The 20,774-nt window shown below is 43.6% G+C and overlaps 1 protein-coding gene across 1 annotated transcript in view; it reads right to left on the bottom strand.

Annotated features, from left to right (window-relative positions):
• Positions 1-20,774, bottom strand: part of LOC144756215 (uncharacterized) — a 135,455-nt gene that overhangs the window by 98,622 nt on the left and 16,059 nt on the right. Inside the window, exon 2 of the mRNA XM_078645828.1 lies at positions 17,598-17,724. Coding sequence (XP_078501954.1) covers positions 17,598-17,724 — 127 coding nt within the window. The remainder of the gene's footprint in view (positions 1-17,597; positions 17,725-20,774) is intronic.

The following is a 20,774-nucleotide window of genomic DNA, read 5'->3' as shown; positions in this document are numbered from 1 at the left end:
ACCACTTGCACTCATCAGCAGTGGTAAAGTGCCCAGAGTACACAAACCAGCAAAAACGAAGTCCAGCATATAGTCAAAAGTACAGGAGGTAGAGGCAACAAAGACAGGGAAAATCACGCCAATGGTGACAGGGCTAACACCCTGCTAAGTGAATGTTTCTTGCCTTTGTCGGGAGTAAAATTCTAACCTTTTCTTGGGTAGGAAGAGATAGCAGGGGAGTTTGTAAAGTTGCTGGTGCGCATAAATACACAGGCATTTCAAATCTGAAAGATGTCTCCCTCTACGCTCAATGCAACTGTGAATTTGTGTACTCACAAGAAAACTAATGCATGTAACATTTTTTAAATGCGGAAAGTATTTTGAACTCGTAAAAATTATGTATTTGCAAATGTAAGCGAACAACAATGCAAAAAGGGCCACTAGGCCTTGGAATCTCAACATGTGAAGTGCTGTTGGCTACAAAGAAGGCCTGGCTGAAAGTATCAGACGCCATTTAGGATCACTTGACCTGTGTGTATAGTGGTGCAGTGCAAAGCAATGTTGATGGAGATGGCCTTGCCTTTGCAGCTGAACATCAGTGCATGCTGATGGGGGCAAACAGAAATATTCTCTTAGGTGATATTACATTGTTAGCTTTTATCGATGTATTGCATTTTCGACATATAACCTAAATCGAATACATCTTAAGGCAACTAATATTATAGAGATTTACCTATTCTATGCGGTGCAAGACATATTCTGTATTATAAATCGTTTTCTCTGAAGTCCTTACATGTAAAGTGTTTTGCGAATTAGTTGAACACAGTATGGGTCCTTACTTGTGCCATGGTTTTTAATGGGAGGATTATTCCTGCATCATAAACATGTCCTCGTTTTACAGTGCTCTAAACATCTTTGCTCGCACACCGCAGAAACACGAATCTGTCAAACTTTTATTAAATTGGCAAATCCATTACCCTCTATTTTATTAGACAATTTAAAAAGCGCCTGCAAATCTTGCATTGCGGGGTTTGTGCCAAATGTTTCGCCTTGGGGACCGATTCATAAGCAGACACATTAGTTTGCATTCTTTCAGGTTACGCATGGGGTGTGTTGTTGATAGCGCTTATAAATTGCTTGTTTGAAGTCGTCAATTTATCAAGGTGCTTTAGGTTCAGCTACTGCTGAAACCGTTCATTTGTTTTTAGTCCCAAAACGGAGTACGAGGCCTCAGCATTCAAGTTATTGTTTGAGGGTCAGTGTGTACCATCTACTCCTCCCCCGTTCCATCTTGTCCCACTTGTGTCAAAACTTATCGAGCGCCGGGAATGGGGAGCGGAGGGAGCTCTCTGAACTGGACTGTACATTCGACGCACACGGCAAAGGGAACGAAGCTGCACGCACACGCCTAAATGTCTCCGTCGCCTTCCTCCACATACTGCGTCACTGACATGCGCATTACCATCCTGCTAAAAATGATTAGAGCGCATCTCCTAGTCATTCCACGACACACCCACACATGGCAGGGGACACAGTACCGTATCGCTCCACACAGTTTGGAAAGCTCTGCTCTACATGGTATGCAACTTTATCTTTGCTTACTCAAACTCCCTGTGCCTGTACCAGGCCTTTCTGAACTCATGTATTATGCCAGTTTTCCCCTAGGTATTATTTTTTTCCCTGAGCTATCCCCTGCCAACATTCATTCACTCCTACTGAATTTCTGTTGTCATATCCTGTCATTTACTTAAATGGTAAATGTTCCACTGATAAATGCTTTAGTAAAACTATAGCTATCTCATCGCAAAGGAATCACCGAAAAGGAGGCAACTATGTCCACTAGATCGATAACTATAGTTTCAATACTACAGTATGTTTTTAGGTCTCGCGAAGAGAGAGACCTAATATCGCCGATCCAGAAATCTAACTTTTATGACCCGGATTTGTAGAAGTTCACGTGAAATCACGTGGCCACAAGCTCCTCGTGCACGAGCTTGCATTCTATCATCAAAGGCACACAAGCTTCTCCCAGCAGGCAGCCCACCCCCCTCCCACTCCATATGGCCCGCCCACTGCTTCACACTCGGCCGTGACTCACATTCTCCGAGAGCTTCAAAGCTCCCCTGGGCTTCTTCCTAGATCAGAATTATACATGCCGCCCCCCCTTGTTAATTCCTTCTCGTTTTGCCTCTCTCTTTCGCAGACTCCCTTGGCCTACCTCCTCTGTCTCTCTCTGCCTGTGCTCGCCTTTTCTCTCCATCTATCAATCCCTCCCATTTTATATCTCTGCCTGTCTCTCTCTGTTTCCTCCCACTCTCTGTCCCCATCCCTGCAACCCCTCTCCCTCCCCGAGTGTCCTCCTCTCACCTCGCTCATTGTTGCATCTTTTGCAGCCATTCTGTAAATCCCTCATTGATTTCCCACTACCTCCACTTGTCCTCTTGTTTTTATTATTTCAATTCGCAGCCACTGCTTCTTTCTTTATACCTCTCCCCTGTATCCCGGTTTATTTCTTTTTTACTAATGTTTTAATTATTGTTTTGTTAATTCCTCTCTCACAACTCCCGTTTTTTTTTATTATTTGATTTTGCAGCCACTGCTTGTTTCTTTATACCTTTCCCCTGTATTCCCGTTTATTTCTTTTCGCTAATGTTTTAATTATTGTTTAGTTAATTGTTTTGGCTCCCCGGCACGCCTCATTCTCTGGCACCTCTTCCAGTCTCGATGGGGGTTGTGTCTCCTACTCTCGCCGCCCCTTCAGACTTCCTGGTGTTCTCACGTTTTTTGCCCGACGAAGCTGCTCCGTTTGCCTTCTCTTAACGGCAACTTGTGATCTCGGTCCTCCGTCCTTGGTTCTCCATCTGCCGTGCTGCTTCTCCCTCCACCTTCCTGCACCCTTCTCCCAGCTCGACTTCCTCCCTAGGCTATAAACGGGCCTAGCCTCATCACAGTGCGGGTCCCGTTCCACCTAGAACTCTGTTCAGCGTTTCACTCGGGCTGATAGTGTCAGCCATGAAGGGGTTTCCGGTCGCCTCCTTGCCCCCACCCGCACACATAATTGAGACTCTGTTGATAGAGGGGTCCAAACCACATTAGCACATTTGGGATCCTTTTTGCACAACGGGTCGATGACTTAATTGTGAACTCTGCCCTTGTGTGTTTCAACGTTTTGTGTGTTAATGGCCTCATGAGCAGTAACAGTGCTTGAAATGTAAAAACGGAAGTATATGTTCCTGCCAGGGGGCCTGTTTGCTTGTCGAAAGTGCAGGTACTCCAAAATTAAAAGTACCGCAGCCCTGCTGCCAAGTGCTGATATTCTACATCTCAAATTCAGCAAGCGCGTGTTCTCAGTGCCCGTCCTTTTTTTCAAATGTATTTATTTTTTATGCAGCTTTATGTAGCGCCTGGTTACACTGAACAAGGTAAGCTTTTAAATTTTTTTAAGGCACGGAAGATATTTGACTTATTTGCCCAGGATCACAGGATGTTGAATCGCCCTGGTTCCCCAGTTCCACACTCTGGAAGTTAGGCCACATCTTCACGTGCAATCCAGCAGTGCATGACAATAAGTGAGCAGAGCTAGTATTCTTTGAACCCCCTTATTTTAGGATCCGCTGATCTTATAGTAGCGAGCAGTGGCGGCATGACATAAACCTGATTTGATCCTAGAGATTGCTAGCGTGTTGTATTGTGAAATAGCTTGTTTTAAACGGTGTACTGTGACTAGCCGCGCAACATTCCAAATTTGCTGTAAATATGACACTGTTACGAAATACTGCCGATCAACAACAGTTAGGTGCAGGGACGAGATTCGCGCTGGCAGGTCCGGTTATAGAGGTTTGCGCCCATTAGAGGCCTTTGTCTGTATGCAGGGCCCTGAAATCGGCAGTAGAGGCTTAGCTGTTGCATATATAGTGAGCACAAGAGTGCACGTATGGTGCACATGGTTCGAGAACAGAGTGGCTGATTATTATCGTACTGCAGCAGAATGGACATAACCCTAATTGACCTTCAAGCCTTTAATAGAATTACTTGGAAAAAGCTTGTGAGGTTTGCGACAACAAACAGCAAGCGACTCTTGGCTTGTTACAGACTCCCTACTACGGGCAGTGCTGGCAAGGCCCAGAACAATAAGTGTTCACTTTGCACCCAAAAAGATGAGCTACTAACATGACTAGTATTGATTTTTCCCGGTATCCAAACACTTCTCCTCTCCGTCAAACTCTTTATTCTCCACCAGATACTATGGGGTCCATTAGGATGGCTAACGGAGATCGGGACCGCCCGCCTGAAGGGTGGGGGTCCCACCATTGGCATTAGGATGCGCCCGCCACAGTGGCGGGCGCATTCCTCAAGTTAACATTGTGGCGGGCGGTGCTCACTGCACCGACCGCCACAATGTGAAATACAAATGCACGCATTTGCATAATCGAAGCGGCAGGCACCGCGCGGTGCCTGCCGCTGCAATCATGCAAATGCAGGGGGGTACCACAGGTACCCCCCTGTGTGCCACCCCCCTTTGGCCGTCACTCTGGGGGCCCACAGGGGGCCCCCGCAGCAATCACCGCCTGCCTTTCCGTGGCGGCATTGCCGCCGCGGAAAGGCCCCTAATTTCAGGCATCATAATATGGCTGGCGGTGTTCGATGGACACCGCCACCATATTATTCCATCACCGCCGCGGTCGCAAGGCGACCGCGGCGGTAAAGTGGCGGACGGTCTTTCCATCCGCCTCTGTGCCCTCCGCCATCCTAATCTGGCGGAGGGGAAAACGAGAGTGCTTGTCGGGCGGATTGCCTCCGCCAGGGTGGCGGTGGCCACCGCCACCCTGGCGGAGGCAATCCGCCCGACATACTAATGGACCCCTATAAATCTGTAGACCTGACTTCATACAACTCATCTGACAGCAGAGAGGTTAATGCTGAATAAAGTTTATCTGCTGGGTTGACATGTTCACACTTAGGACAAAAATGTCCAGATGGTCTCAACTGATATAACTTTGCTCCTCCTGCTTGCAAAGTGCCATTAATTCTAAAATATGTTACCAACTGTCAACATTAGGCCTTCAGTTCAGCTCTGCAAACCTGTTTTTTGTGAAGTAGGAAGAAAACTTTGTTTGAAATAGTTTGTGGTTTTTATATTCGTATGGGGAGAAGGTGGCAATGAGAAAGATCGTTACCAGCTTACAGTAAGTTAAGTTACTTGAGGGCAACGTTTTCAAAACACTAAACAAATGACTGTACTGCACTGTGCTTTTCTGTTCTGTGAAGGTCATAGAACCATAAGAGGATTAAGAGCACATTATAGGAAGTGCAATACTTGTATACCTAGTCTCACTAATGCATGGTTCGGAGCTACAAGAGCCCCCGTGGAAATCTGTGAATACTTTCACAACCCATCATCACGAAGCTCTATGCAGGTACATTACCTCTACAGAGCATTGTCAGTGTCTCTGAAGGGTCCCACAGGAAAGGCAGTTACTGAACTTACATATAGTTATCCTGCTTAATCAGTGTGGCGAATAACTTAATGTTGCCTGTAACAATTGACTCACACTTTGTGGTTTGGTCAAATGAGCCCTGCATACTCTTGCTTTTCAGAGCCATTTTCAGTTGTCTTTCTTGTCCTACAATGTGTTATTCTAACTTCAAGAGAGCTGTATGACAAGTTGGAAGCAGTTCCAGTGACTCTTACGTTGTAAATGGAATGAATGAAGTGGGGCTGGATAGGGATTGTGTTTCTGATGTTTTATAAATCTGGCTAGTCTGAATTGTAGTCACTTAACTTATACTGGGGGCCCCCTTTATAAAATGGCAAAGGAGAGTAGTAGATTAAAATACCTGTAGACATTGGAAGTCTAAGTTACAGAGGAGTAACGTCTTCCTTTGCTAAGGACTGAACAGAGCTTAAACCGTAGTATTGTGATGTTACTTCCTCCAAAGAGCGCTGTTCTTGATAGGTACAGTGTCTGCTGTTTATGTTGTCTATAAACTACGCCACTTTTGCTGCTAACTTCATGTCCTGATTTTTAAGTGGAAAAAGTTGGCTAAAGTAGGTAAGAACAAAGTGGGCTGATCAGTTACTGCAAAGTTTTTACCCGCAATGTGCACTGGTATATATATATATATATATATATATATATATATATATATATATATATTACCTACTGGCGGTCGCCAGTAGGTATATATAGTTAGGATTTTTTCTCTATGGGATTTTTGAAAATTCTATGTCTAATAACTTTGGCGTTTGTGGACGGAATTGGCTGAAATTTTCAGGAAAATGGCACATTTTGTTTCTGAGCAGCCCTTGAAAATTTGGGGGGGGTTCGTCAAGGGGGGGCCGAGAAAAAAGGGGGGTCCCAAAACGTGTTTTTAACATTGAGTTTTCCATAGGGCGGTTGGCCTCACTTTTAGCCCGAACGGCTGAATGGATTTGCACGAAACTTGGCAAAATTGTAGGGACTGGTAGCCCGATGTGCCTTTTGTAGGTCTCAATATATGTGCTACAGTGGATTTTGAGAAATTAACGTTTAAAAAAAGATATATATCTGTAACAGCGGACCGGGCAGCGCTCCAGGACGCGTACTTTTCGCGCAACGGAGCTTTGTGAAGCGACGCTGATTGGTTCTCCAGCGTCTGTAAACATTCCAAACAGTCCGTAGCGGCCGCCATCTTGTCTCTCGGTAGGATCGAGAGAGAAGAGGAGGCCAAAGCGAAGGGGCAAATGACCATAAGGGGGCATAGTAGATCCTCGCTGACCCCCTAGGTTTGATGTGGAGGTTTTAAAAGGGCCCCGCGGGGCAAAAAAAATAAATAATAATAATAATCGAACGGCTGAATGGATTTGCACGAAACTTAGTAAAATATTAGGGACTGGTAGCCTGATGTGCCTTTGCTAGGTCTCAATATATGTGCTCCAGTGGATTTTGAGAAATTAACGTTCAAAAAAAGATATATATCTGTAACAGCGCTCCGCTTCGTGTACTTTTCGCGTTACGGAGGTTTGCGAAGCTGATTGGTTCTTCGGCGTCTGTAAACATTCCAAACAGTCCGTAGCGGCCGCCATCTTGTCTCTTCGAGAGACAAGAGGAGGCCAAAGCGAAGGGGCAAATGACCATAAGGGGGCATAGTAGATCGTCCCTGACCCCCTAGGTTTGATGTGGAGGCTTTGAAAGGGTCTCGCAGGGCAAAAAAAAAATATACCGTTTTTTTAGTTTTTTTGCGTGGAGTGCGCCCGGTTCGCGAACCGGGAAGCGTTCTGGGGAGCGTACTTTCTTGAAAATTAGTGAAAAAAGTTAGAGTAAAATAATAATTGTGAGTGATCAGATGTAGGGTAGCTCTGAGAAGAGCTTTTGGGTTTATGGTACATTTAGGTACTTATAAGTAGGTACCAATGCACAGTCTTAAATTCAGAGTGAAAATTCTGTTGCCCTCATCTGAGAAGTGAACTCCATCTCCTCTGTAGATATCTTGCATGTAGTAACGCAAGTTATTGTTGTACAGGGAGCCCATTCCATGGTCTCTCATGTAAGCTGAAACAGATTTGTTTACATGCTTCCTCGATTTCTCAATTTGTGGACAAAATTGGTTCGACCACCTCCATTTTTGTCTTTGGCATATATTTGAATATACCAAGGCAGTCTGAGGAAAAAGTGCCATCAATTGCTCAAAGGTGTCCTTTAAAAGCATTTCCAGACCTACCCCAGTCTAAGTGCCCAAATCATTACCTCCACAGTGCACAATTAACAGGTCAGGTTTTGGCAAATGCATAAAGGTTTTCACCAATGGTATCAATTGGTGACATTTTAATCCTCTGTGGCCAAACCACTTAATTTCCACATCTTGTAAATTGAGGTTAGGTAAATTCCTGTTTTCAGCGTACCTTTGAGCCCAATAGATATAACTATGTCCAACAATCCAGACAGAAAACATGGCGAGAGAAGGTTCTGCTGCAGTCAGATGAAGTGTGGCAATGAAATGGCAGTTGAAAAAATGAGAGTGTAAAATGAAAAAAACTGAGGAGTTTCTGTGTTAATGAAGCAGTAAGAGTGATTGGTGGATTTTGATTGCTGAAAACAGAAAGTTAGTGTGCATGGATGAGTTCGTTGAAAGATGTATTTTGAGTGGCGAAGAAAAAATCATTAAATGAAAGAATGCTCTGGATATGCAGGTGCACTGAGAGTTCAGAGTTCAATTGCAACATTGTTGTGTGAACTTGGAAACACCAGAGGTCTTGCAAGAGGTGGTTGCTATGCAGAAAAAGCAGAGAGGGGGCAGGGTTTTGCTTTGAAAAAAAGTGAGGGAACAGTTTTGATTGGTGTGACATGAGAGATATGTGTGAGGAATTACAGCATTTCTGTGCTTTTGATAGCTGCAGACTCTGGAGTGCATACCTTTTGCTCTGCTGAAGACAAATTGGTGTGTTTCTGAGACTGTTTTGAAACTCAAAGTATGAATATATAAAAAAAAAGAAAATCGTTTTTGAGGTAAAGGAATGTTTTCAAAATTTATGTGCGCCATATGCCCCCAAATTTCTTTTTCGGGGGTGCAGCAGGGTGTTCTTGAGACACCCCTGCACCCTCGGAAAAATTCGTAATTTGCGATGAGGTAATTGCTAATCGCAAATTGCACCTTCATTCCTATGGGCCTCCTGCTGCATGGAAATGAATGGGTAATTTGTAATTAGCAAATAGGTCATCGCAAACTAGGAATGGTAAAGAATCGCTATTTATTCCTTAAAGTTCGCTATTTAGGAAATGCAAAAAACTTTGATGATACATATGGCGGTTCATCTCTAACAAGATAAGAAGCATAGGGATAGATTTATGATGACTGGCGCATCACCAGGGATGTGTTAGTCATTCTGTGCCGCTGTTCCGTCACCTATGGTGTGCTGCATTTACAATGCGGCGCATCATGGGGCAAAAACAGCACAGATGCGTGACGTATCTGTGCCGTAAAGGTGGCGCATTGCTGGAGTTGTATCGCAAGTGTGATGAAGCTCCAGCAAGGCTCAGGGGTGCCCCTGTCGCAGGGTTTCTGTTCTCACACAGAACTGTGGACAGAGGATTGGAACCTCGGCGAATTAGGGTGTCCCAGAACTCACCTTAGTAATCAAAACCCCTTAGCAAGCTAGGTACAGTGTCACATTGGATATAACAAACTCTCAATGTTTAGACAATCCAGAATATGAACTTATAGTACCTCAGGATACGTGGAACTCATGAACAGTCGGTCGTTATATATTTCTTAGAAACCAGAACATGGAGTTAAGAAGAACACATGTGTATTTGAAATGTTTATTTACTAATGCCGTCTTCTCAGGCGTAGTATCTTAGATAATACAAGTACACATATTATCAGTAGCAAAATTACCAGCATAGTTACTAGTACATAAAAAGCGAATGGTGACAGTATGTTAACATGCTGTAAATGAATAAGAGTTAGCAACACTTATAAGCAGCCGCGGGCCGTGGAGGGAGTTACGGTGGGGCAGGGAGGCGGGGAGGGGGAGGGGCAGGGTGGAGAGGGCTCCACCCTGCCCCTCCCCCTCCCCGCCTCCCTGCCCCACCGTAACTCCCTCCGCGGCTGCTTATATCTCACCCTCCCTAATACACATATTATATTATTTGCTAAGAAGGTCTCTTTGTGTTGGTTTAGGGCGTGCCCATACTTTAGTGTCTTAGATTTGAAGAAATCACATCAGCATACACCAGCTCTCTCTTCATGTGAACCGCATCAACTGTTGTGTATGTGTGTTCGGCAAAGCAATATAAAACCCGCCTCATGCCCAGAATTGGCAGAAGTTGCACTTATGTTATGAGTATGAAGTCGTGGAGATCAGACCTCATAACAATTCTGTATCGTGTTGTTCTTGAAACTTCAGCACTCGCTGTACAGATATAGTTTAACAAGCAAAGCAGATAGTAGAGCAAGAACATATTATTTTCATGTAAACCACGATGAACTACTAGGTTGAAAGCTAAAGCAACAACTAAGTGTCGTGTGCAGAAGTTGCAAAAAAGGAAAAATGGCGTTTAAACCGGTAATGAGCCCATGCTAACTTAACACGGTGTAAAGATATCCAGGACCTAGATGACACCTCCCCATGATCCGGAAACGAACTGAATAAGATAATAGAAGTGCCATCTCATGAGAGCAGATTGCAAGTTTATATGTGGACGGTCCGCAAGGTAAAGCATTAAAAACTAGGAAAATTTAATGCTAAAGAAAAATAAAACAGCCAAGTACTTTATCGAGTCTTAAGCCAATAGGCAAGCTAAATAATAAAAACTTGACAAATAAGTCAATGAATTGTCAATGAAATGCTAGTACTCAGCATATCAAACATGAAAAAGGTCTATGACATAACTGTGTATGCAAAATAAGCTGCAACAGCCTCCAATAGGAAGTCACCGTCTTCATCCGAAAAGAGTTCAGCCATCCAATTTAAAAGCGGAAAAGAACATACGTGCTCTCCCAGCACCGGATCCTCTATCACCATCAGAGGACAGCTCGGTGGGTTTTCAAGAAAGCTCTGTTCCAAGAAAGACTGTGTTGCCGCCAGTAAATTCCAGGGACCAATTAGTCCATGCATCAATGCCACAGCCATAATCCTTTCGCCAGGACAAACCAACTCGTGAGTAATGATAGGAGTCATCAGCTGATTAAAGTCGACGTCAGGAGAAACCGGTCCGCAGAGACACAAATCAATGGCCCAATCGAAATCACAGGTCAGGCAGTGAAATACAGGCTGGACACAGGTGAAGTAGGAGAATCGAAAAGATAATCCATATGCCGTGCTTAATATCGCCAACGGCATTGTGCCATAATATTCTAGCATGCGATTGCGGAACAGTGTCAGCAGCTGCAGGGCGGGAGCTTGCACAGGAGGGACATCCATATTTAAAAATGTAAAAGAGCACAAGAGCGTCCGCTGGTAATGCAAGTAAAAATGGGAATCCACGAAGCAGAGTGGAAAAAATAGAATGAAAGAAAGCAGGGATGACTCCAAAGATTTTCTCAAATGAAGTCACAAGACCACTGGTAACAACTTTAAAAAAGTGCGCCAGGGCCTTTGTGGAGGACGCGTTAAAGATAGTCCGAACCATCTTGCTGAAATGGAAAGGCAAATCTGTATTGAAAAGGGTCTGCACCTCTGTACGGGTGTTCGCTATGTGAAGCACGAAAGTTTCACGGGCCGAACTCAAGGCCACCTCTCTCTGAGACAAAAGAGCTCTTATTCTTGCCATGCCGTTGAAATCTGCTCCCAAGGTTGGTATTTGTGGCGAGATTGAAAACTCCCTATGTTCATGTGTGGGAGGAAATAGAACATTTCTGCAGCAAATAACCCGTTCACTTACTGTTACGATAAAAGGAATACTTTTAATTAACCCAGAACAATCTTCATTATTGAGCATCAAATAACTACCATTTTCCAACAACTTGAACGTGGGGATGATAGCAGGAACTGGCGTGCCTTGAAACACGCAAGCCATATTTGGTCGGTGTTTGTTGCATGAACCGTGTAACTGTATGTGCCTACACATTAGTGAATGATGTGGCGTCTCAGTGCATTCCTCTCCATTCAGATAAACTTCTTGATCATCTTTGAAACATCTGTATGTGTATGGAAGCGACCAGACCTCATGAAGAAAAGCACTACCTAAAGGTTCATAACGACCTATTGGTATATATTTCATACAATTTGAAAACTTATATAAAGCAAAAGGCAGCGTTATTAAACCGTGGATAAGGCACGTTGCCAAAAAACCCGCAATCCTCTGCTGATGATGTCACTGAGCATGTCATGAATGATGTAATATGTGACATCATCAGCAGTGGATTACGGGTAATAGTATCTCTAGTTTACTCCCTTATAGCTGTCTTTCTTTTAACATAAGTGTCTGTTTCCTTCCCTTATACTTACTGTTCTTTTTTTAAAAAAAAAATTTTGGTTCACTTCCGGTTCGCGTGCCGGCGAGCGAACTGGGAAGCGAACTACGAGAAATAGAGGTTGGCACAGTTCCACATATTGTACCAATTTTTTAATAACGGGGAGGTAGTTCTGAAAAGAACTTTTTTTTTTATTGTTTTTGTTGTTTTATATTTTTTTAATTATTTTTCTGAACATTTTTTTACTTTTTTTGCATTTTTCTGAACAGTTTTATATTTTTTGGGGTTTTTCTTGGAGGGGGCAATGAAAACGATTCATTGTAAAGGGCTCAACAGGAGCAACAAAACAAAAAAAAAGTATTTATTATTTTGGGCGTTTCGTACAAACTTGCATATGATAGTCAATAGCTCTGTTGATCAGAGTGATGCTTCTTTCTCCGTAGCAAATGAATCCATCGCAATGTACGCAGACGTATTTTACTTCACCAAATCTCATTTGTATATTTGGCACTATCTCCCTGCCCTCTGGTCCCGTTACTTCCGGTACAACAGATCTTCTGGCCATAATAGGGAGATTATCTAGGTCGTTCCGAAACTGTGCAGCACTGTAGTTGTTAGGATGCCACCTAGTCATATGGCGATGCATTGTGTAGTTTCCGAAACTGTATTTTTTCTCGGTCCCTCTGGACAGTCTATCTTGACATATAAGGCAAGTTACGTATCTTGCATTTACTTTTTTCTGACCTTTGGGAATTTTAAAAAATTGCCAAATGAAGTTTTCTTTCCGGTGAGACGTCCTGGGCTCCTCAGGCAAAAACTGCCTCTCTTCGTGCTTGTCGTCCTGTTCCTCTTCTTCCTCTTCTTGTTGAATTATAACTTGAGCAGGTGGTCCACTCTTCCTTGGATGTGGTGGAGGTGGTGGGGAAGCACCAGCTGAAGCTACTAAAGAAGCCATTGCTCACTGGTAACAAAGGGTCTTTCTCTCACAATGATGAAAGTCAGAGTGAGGAAAGAAGGAGGGATTTTCATCATTTGGGAAAAACAAGAGTTCTCAACCAATGAAAAGTGTTCATTTTATATTATATGACCTAGTCTTACATCATTAGGAAACCAAAAGTGAAATGAACCAATGAAAAGTGTTATTACCAAGTCACATGACCTGCTGTGTTTACGTTAAGCGCTTTGCAGGGCCTCCCGGTTTGCTTCCAGAAACCTGCGCTTTGCGACTCGCTTCGCGTACCAGTTCGCTAACGTAGCACGTCATATGACGTATCACGCGACAACGTGAAACGTCATGCGGACGGGAGGCGTCACGATGTTGTTTTCTAACGCGGCAGTTGCGGTAAAGAAACGTTTACCGGCTCGCGGTCTATTTCGCGGCATCAAGGTCAGCTAACGGGAAGCTTCCCGATTCGCGAAGCGGGAACGAAGAAAAAAAAATATTAAAAAAAAAAATTATTCATAAACATATAAAATATATTTTTGGATTTAAAGAAGAATACATTTTACAGCTACAGATATTAGCTGTTAAAAAAACAATGAAATTCACTGAAAAAACCATAGGTTATAGACCATATATAGTTAGGAATTAGCATTTACAAAACCTTGAAAATTCACTGAAAAAACCATAGGTTATAGACCATATATAGTTAGGAATTAGCATTTACAAAACCTTATTTTACTCACACAAAACCATTGAAATTCCATATATAGTTAGTTGCACTAACTATATATCGCGCACCCGCAATCCACTGCTGATGATGTCACATATTACATCATTCATGACATGGTCAGTGACATCACTGATGACATCACTGATGACATCTCAAATGACATCACTGATGACATCTCATTTGACATCAATGACCACATCACTGATGATATCATTCATGTGACAATACAATGCATCTCCTCACATTTTAATATAACCTCTGTTTCACCCAGTGTTAAATACAGAGTATAATTTTTGAAACCATTGACACACCAATACTAGTTACTACATACGCACTCACTGATTCCTATGTCTACACACACATTCACTCATTCACCCATACAATCATTCATACATACAATCACTCATCTTTACAACACTATCATATGCACTCATACACCTATACAGACACTCACAGTCTGCCACTCATCCATGGAGTTACTCACACACCTAGTCAGTCCTGTAAAGAATCAATGACACTTCCATTTTCTTGTCTATACAGTTAAACATAGAGCACCTTACATTTTCAAACATATACTAACACATACTTACCTTCTTATACAATCATTGATACAAGTACACATTGATCTGCACAGAGTCACACACCTCCCAGCCAGCCACACACACACTCAGTCTCCCATACAAATACTTGGACAATCAATCAGTAACCCATATAGTTAATCATATAGCTACTGATCAACACATGCAGCAGTTTACAGAACAACAGACATAATGATGCACAAATTAAGACAGTTTAGTCACTAACCCATGCACTCAGTGAGACACATTTAATCACTCACTCATACATTCAGTCATGCACCTACTAAATCCTTTGTCCAGACACTTATACTTCCACTCATTCTTCAATATGTAAGACACATTTTAACTTTACAGAAACATACAGTCACTGGATGTTGTCATCAGTGATGTCATCAGTGATGTCATCAGTGATGTCATTTGAGATGTCATCAGTGATGTCACTGACCATGTCATGAATGATGTAATATGTGACATCATCAGCAGTGGATTGCGGGTGCGCCATATATAGTTAGTTGCATTTCAATGGTTTTGTGTGAGTAAAATAAGGTTTTGTAAATGCTAATTCCTAACTATATGTGGTCTATAACCTATGGTTTTTTCAGTGAATCTCTCTCTCTCTCTCTCTCTCTCTCTCTCTCTCTCTCTCTCTCTCTCTCTCTCTCTCTCTCTCTCTCTCTCTCTCTCTCTCTCTCTCTCATTTCTACAAGCACATACACCACAAGCCATCAGTGCACACATCAATTGTTAACGCATCCACAATTAACTATTGTAGCAATCGCAGTATGGCGCACATTACTTTTAAACATATTCATCTAAAGCTTAGCATGCCACCATTGCTGCAAAAATAAATTCACTTTTTTTTTTGGCCTACAATTTATAGACTTTTGTTGCAATTGGTGTTGAAATATTTAGCAATGCCAATAGCTCAAACTTAATTAATGCGAGACTTATTGCATTGCAAATGCTTGTTTTTTATTGGTTCCTATGTGTTTATCTATTGCATATCTTTGTTTATGTTCACAAACTCGTTGTGTCTTTGATTTTACAATTATATTTTATTCAGAAGATATTCACAAGGGAGTCTGATGTAATGATTTTTCATTTTTTATTTATCTCATTCATTACCTTTTTCTTGTCTTTCCTTGTATCGGGTTATGATCACCGTCTGTTTTGACATACAGTTTTTACTTTGTAAGCCATTGTATGGCCCTGATTTTTTTTTTTAATAAAACGATTTTATTAGTTTTCCATGAATACAAACCAGTGGAGGTGACAGTCCCAGGACCGCCATTACACAGATGGATCATGCTGTCGCAGGATAACAAGCTAATATCAAGTGATTGTCCCTCCCTCCCACCATCCCAACATCCCTTCTCCCCCTCCCCCCAACTCCTGCCAGCGTGCCCCACTTCGGTTGATCACCATAAGGTCAGCCAAACCATCCAGTCGTGCAACCAGCTACACAAGAAGATGCAGACGAAGAAACAAATTGGAGTGTCTCGGTGAATACAGATGGGCCCACACATCCACAGCTCAATCTACTAGCATCACCAGCCATGGCTTGCGACCGGGTGTCCCTCCTACTCACCCATACGTCACATCCTCGCACCACACATTCTCTATCCGTCTGGCGCTGGCGTTCGGTCCCCCTGACTAGGCTCTGTGCGCTCCTCCCCCTCCTCATCCTCGGCGTCTGCGGACGGGGTGCGTAACTCGGCCACCAGAGCTTCCCATGCCCTTGCTGTTTCTAGCGCCTTATCATTAACGGAGCGCCTAGCTAGTTGCAGGCGGAGCGTTCCTTCGCTACCCGCCCAAGTCAAAAAACATGTCCGCCATCTCTGATAGCTAGGTCCCGTCTTGGATTTCCAATGCATAGTAAGTTCCCTTTTTGCAATAATTAGCCCCAGGTCATAGAACTTACTAGTAACCTTAGTGTTAGGGGTGTGCGGGAACCAGAGCAATAAACAAGTCGCCATTTCTGCCTCTAATGTCCGCCCTGTCGCTTGATTAAGGCACGTCACCACCTCCTCCCAGTAGGATCCCAACCCTATACAAGACCAAAACATGTGCAAGAAATCAGCACCGTCTGCATTACACCTCGGGCATGTTGAATGGGAAACACCAAAATACTGCGAGATCTTGGCCGGGGTCAAGAACGCCCTATGCAACGTAAAAAAATGTATCAACTGGAACCGGGCATTGCGCGTGCCTTTCCAGGCACGCCGCAACAGTTGAGGCCATGTTGTATCCGGTATGACTTTGCCGATATCTGCCTCCCATTTGCCTTTTAGGGCATCCAGGGGTGGAAGCTGTTCGCTCGACAGGCGTCGATAAAGGCACGTAACAGCTTTAAAAGGTACCCGCCAACATAGTGATATATTGACAACCCGGTGAAGTCGGCGGTTCCTTCAATCCTATCTTCCAGTGGCGCTGCAGCCCTACCACCAACGCGGCGTGCAATAAATAGTCTCCCCGCGGCAGCTCAAATAGTTCCTGCAATTCCTGAAATGACAACAATGAACCATCTCTGTATAAATCTCCCACCATATGAAGTCCGAGTTCCTCCCAAACCGCTAGCGCAGACCAGTTTCCCCCATGAGGAAGGGCCGTGCACATGCCTAGAGGTATCTCCTGGGCATACCGTTGAAAGCAACCCACCTGTTTCTGACTCCGATTCCAGCACAAGCGAAGAGTGCGCTCTTCAAGAGTGAGCTGGTTAAGATCGATCTTCTGCTGAAGAACTATAAATGACAAGACATGCCGAGGAATCGCTCTGCCGCCCGGTCCTTCAGGTCCTCGGAACTCCCGAGCTATCGCCTGCGTGAGCCACTGAAGTTGTGCCGCCAAATAATACCACTCAAAGTCAATTGTATGGCCCTGATGAAGAGATCTTGATGTTGTGAAACAGGTGTTGGCCAGTTTTTGGTCAAAAAATAAAAACAAAAGATTTGAATGAAAACAATTATTTTTTAAACAACCTATTTGTCTGTAGACTTCAAACTGAGTTTGTCTTTTCATTGATTATCTCTGGTGGCTAAGGGGAAGCGATGCGCACTTTTGAGGTCATCCCTGTCTGATGATTAAAACATCAAATTTCCCCTTTGTCTTAGTTATTTATTTACAAATGATTGGCTGTCCGTTCAAAGTGAAAGCGCAGCATGGGGTGATTTTTCAAAAATAGCATATGCATAGCAATGGGTCTCGCATTTGCAAACGTTTAAGCCAATGGTATTGTCATGTACAATGCCAATAGCTCAAACTCTCGTAAATGCGTGACCTATTTCACTGCAAATGCATGTTACCACTTACAATTTTTAAGCATGCATCATAACCACTGCTGCCTGTTTTTCAGGAGTAACCACTCCACCTCAACATAACCACATCATTACTGCTGGAAGAATAAAAGTAATAGAACAAAGAGTATCCGGATGACAGCAACATTTCATATTAATGATCAATGCTGCAACTTTACCTAGCGAGATCAGCGCTCGGTGAATTTCTTTCATCACGTTCCCATAAAGCTCCTTCTGCCATTCTTGTAAAAGATTCCAATCGTCCGCAGAGAAACAGCAAGAAGCATTGGAAATGGGAACCTGTGTCTGGAAAAAAAAAACGTTGTTTCTATCTTGACTGCTACACTCTGTGTCCCTGTGTTCATCTTAAATAGATTGAACTTAATGTTAACTTTCCACCACATTCTGCCCTCTTCTTTTTAATGAAAGCAGAGATGGATACACTTAAGACTGTTTTAGAAATTAAAAAGGCGTAATGAATAAACTGACTGGGAGGGGCTGAAGACCACTTTAAATATGAAACAATAGATTAAATAATAATAGTTTCAACACTCAGTGCCTGATTACAAGTGGGTCATTAAAGGACAATCCCCTCACACGCACCTATTTGCAAAGGGATTGCAGCTATAAACAATTGCATGCAGTAATTACAGGGGGTGATAAGATTTTGCGCCATTACATTTTGCAGATTAAATTTGTAGGAAATTATTAGGGAACATGAATTGCTATTCATCTTGGTATGGTAATGCATGTGTGTACGTGCGTAGGTTTGTATTTATATGGTACTTGAACAGCACCAAACGGCAGAAGAGTGATGTACAGGGTCAAAGGCAAGAATAAGGTCAACGAGTGATAAAAGCTGAGATAGTTTGTGGCTTGTTACTATACTGAGATGTAGTGTTCTTAGTCTCCAGCCTGTGGGTGTGCTGAGTGACACCAGAGTTGATGAGCTTGTCAGTAAGGTAAGCAGGGGTGTTATTCATGATGGCTTGGTAAAGGATGCATCTGGTTTGAACATGTTGTGGCCTGGCAAGTGGAGCCAATGTAATTCCATCTGGATGACCTTGATACGGTTATGCTAGGTTAAAGTATTTGTAAAGCACGCTATCAACCTTGAGGGTATCTTAACGGTATGCGAGTACTGGAGCCTAAACTGTCTATAGTGAGGTTACTTCAAAAGACAAGTCTTCAGCCTACTACGGAACTCAAGAAGCGAGAAAGAGGCTCAGATGTGAGGAGGTAATTAATTCTGGACTTTAGTAGCAATGTGCAAAGACGCCCGGCCCTTGGCTTTGTTTCTCTGTATGCATGGGATATGTGAAAGTAGGAGTTGGACAGAACGGAGGTGTCTTTGTGGTTGGCAGAAGGTGATTCAGGCATGGGGGAATAAAGTTTTGTAGTGCCTTGAATGTATGTGTAAGGAGTCTAAAGTGAGGGCATATGTGTACAGGGACCCAGTGGAGCTCCCTGAGGTGTGGGGGGTGTGTCCTGTGTGGGAGTTTGAGTATCAGTCTTGCTGCTTAGTTCGGGATGGATTAGCCCCTTCGCTGCAGGGGTAATTCCCCCACGGTGCAGGGGGGGGGGTTCCGCGGTGCTTGTGACGAGCCCAGCTCGTCATGAGTCACAGTGGAGCTGTGCTCAGGACGAGCTGGGCTCGTCACAACCCCGCGCACTGATTAATTCACCCGCACAGGCGGGAAATCAATCACGCGTGGGCGGCGTGCAGCCGTTATGACGAGCTCAGCTCGTCATGAGTACAGCTTTACTGTGACTCATGACGAGCTGGGCTCATCATGAGCACCAAAGGAGTTAAAGCCTTCTGGTTGGTTGTTTGGAGATTCCGGCAGTGAGGGGTTTTTGCAGTATAGTTTGATGGTGACGAAGGCTTGCTGACAGTCCTTCTGGTGTGGTAGGGGAGCACTTGTAGATCTTCATTACCATTTTCAGGGTGTGGGAGCCCCAATAACTTGACTCTTTATGCCCAGTTAGTTGTATATAATGATCCAGCGGTTCCTGGTGTAGTTGTTGGGTGAAGATGTAGGTCCCAGTTCAACGGGCATAAGTTGGAATTCCAAGTTAAGGTGCTGCGGCCGAAGATTACTACGTCCGAACTGTCGGTGTTCCGCTTCAGATAGTTGGACTGCTTCCATTCATCATGCAGGTGGTGATCTTGCTGTTTGTGTTAGGGGTCCTGTATGAGAGGGAGATTATCAGTTGCATTTCATTGGCGTAGGAGAGGATGTTGATGTTGTGGGTTTGCATGACTCTGTCCAGCGGAATGATGTATGCGTTGAAGAGCATGGGGCTGAGGGAACAGCCTTGTGCTACTCCGCAGATTAGTTTGCAGGCTACCGAGGAATAGTGTCAGGCTGCCAGCTTGTTTTTTTCTCAGTTCAGAAGGAGCATGTCCAGTGGAGGGTGGTCTTTGGACACTGAAGTCATGCAGATACATGATGAGGATAGGGTGTGAGACGGTGCTGAGAGCTGTCAAAAGATCCAGGAGGATGAGGGACACAGATTCCCCTCTGCCTAGAATCATGCGGATGTTGTCTGTGGAGGAAATAAGTGCTGGTTCCATGCTGTGGTTGAGTCTAAAACATTATTGAGTGATGTCAAAGAGTTAATGGTTGCTGAGGTGGACAGTGAGGAATAGATTGATTACCTTCTCTGAGACCTTGACTGGGTATGGTAGGAGGGAGATGGGCCTGTAGTTGGAGAGTGTGGCTGGGTTTGCAAATGGCTTCTTGAGCAGGGGAGTGACGGTTTCTAGGTGTCTGGGATATTGCCTAAGTCGGTGGAGGCACTGAGGTTGGTAGTTAGAACTTCGCTGTTAGGAGGGAGTCATTTGGTGAAGATGTGGTCTGGGCAGGAGTTGGCAGGAATATCTGAAGATGTACTGTCATCATAGGTAGACCAGGAGCCAGAGATGTAGTTAAGTAGATTTATTAGTTAAAGTAAGATGGTACAGGCTGCCCCACCGGGAGCAGCATCTTGCTGCTCAGCCCCACTCAATCTAACTGATCACTCATTCAAAGAATGCACACACACCAAACATTCTATGACATCACACACATGCAGGCTGAGCAGCCAGGACTAGGAAGCATAGGACATAACATATCTCCTTCCTTTAGAAACAATAAAACAACAAGAAGCAAAGTGAAGAAAATAATCACATTTAGTTCCTTGGAAATTAAGTTGAACTAGGTCACAAAAATCATATTAGATAGGTAAATGCATTCTTAGTTCACAACAAAAATCAAATAGCATTCTAGGATATTAAAGTTAATAAGGTCAACTAAGATGATAAGAGATAAATGATTCCTCTCTAGTTCACTTAAGAACATATAGCATAAACA

This window comes from Lissotriton helveticus, chromosome 5_1 (genome assembly GCF_964261635.1).
Source record: "Lissotriton helveticus chromosome 5_1, aLisHel1.1, whole genome shotgun sequence".
NCBI classification, from domain to species: domain Eukaryota; kingdom Metazoa; phylum Chordata; class Amphibia; order Caudata; family Salamandridae; genus Lissotriton; species Lissotriton helveticus.
The sequence above is the reverse complement of the archived record's forward strand: the minus strand, read 5'-3'. Positions and strand labels throughout refer to the sequence as shown.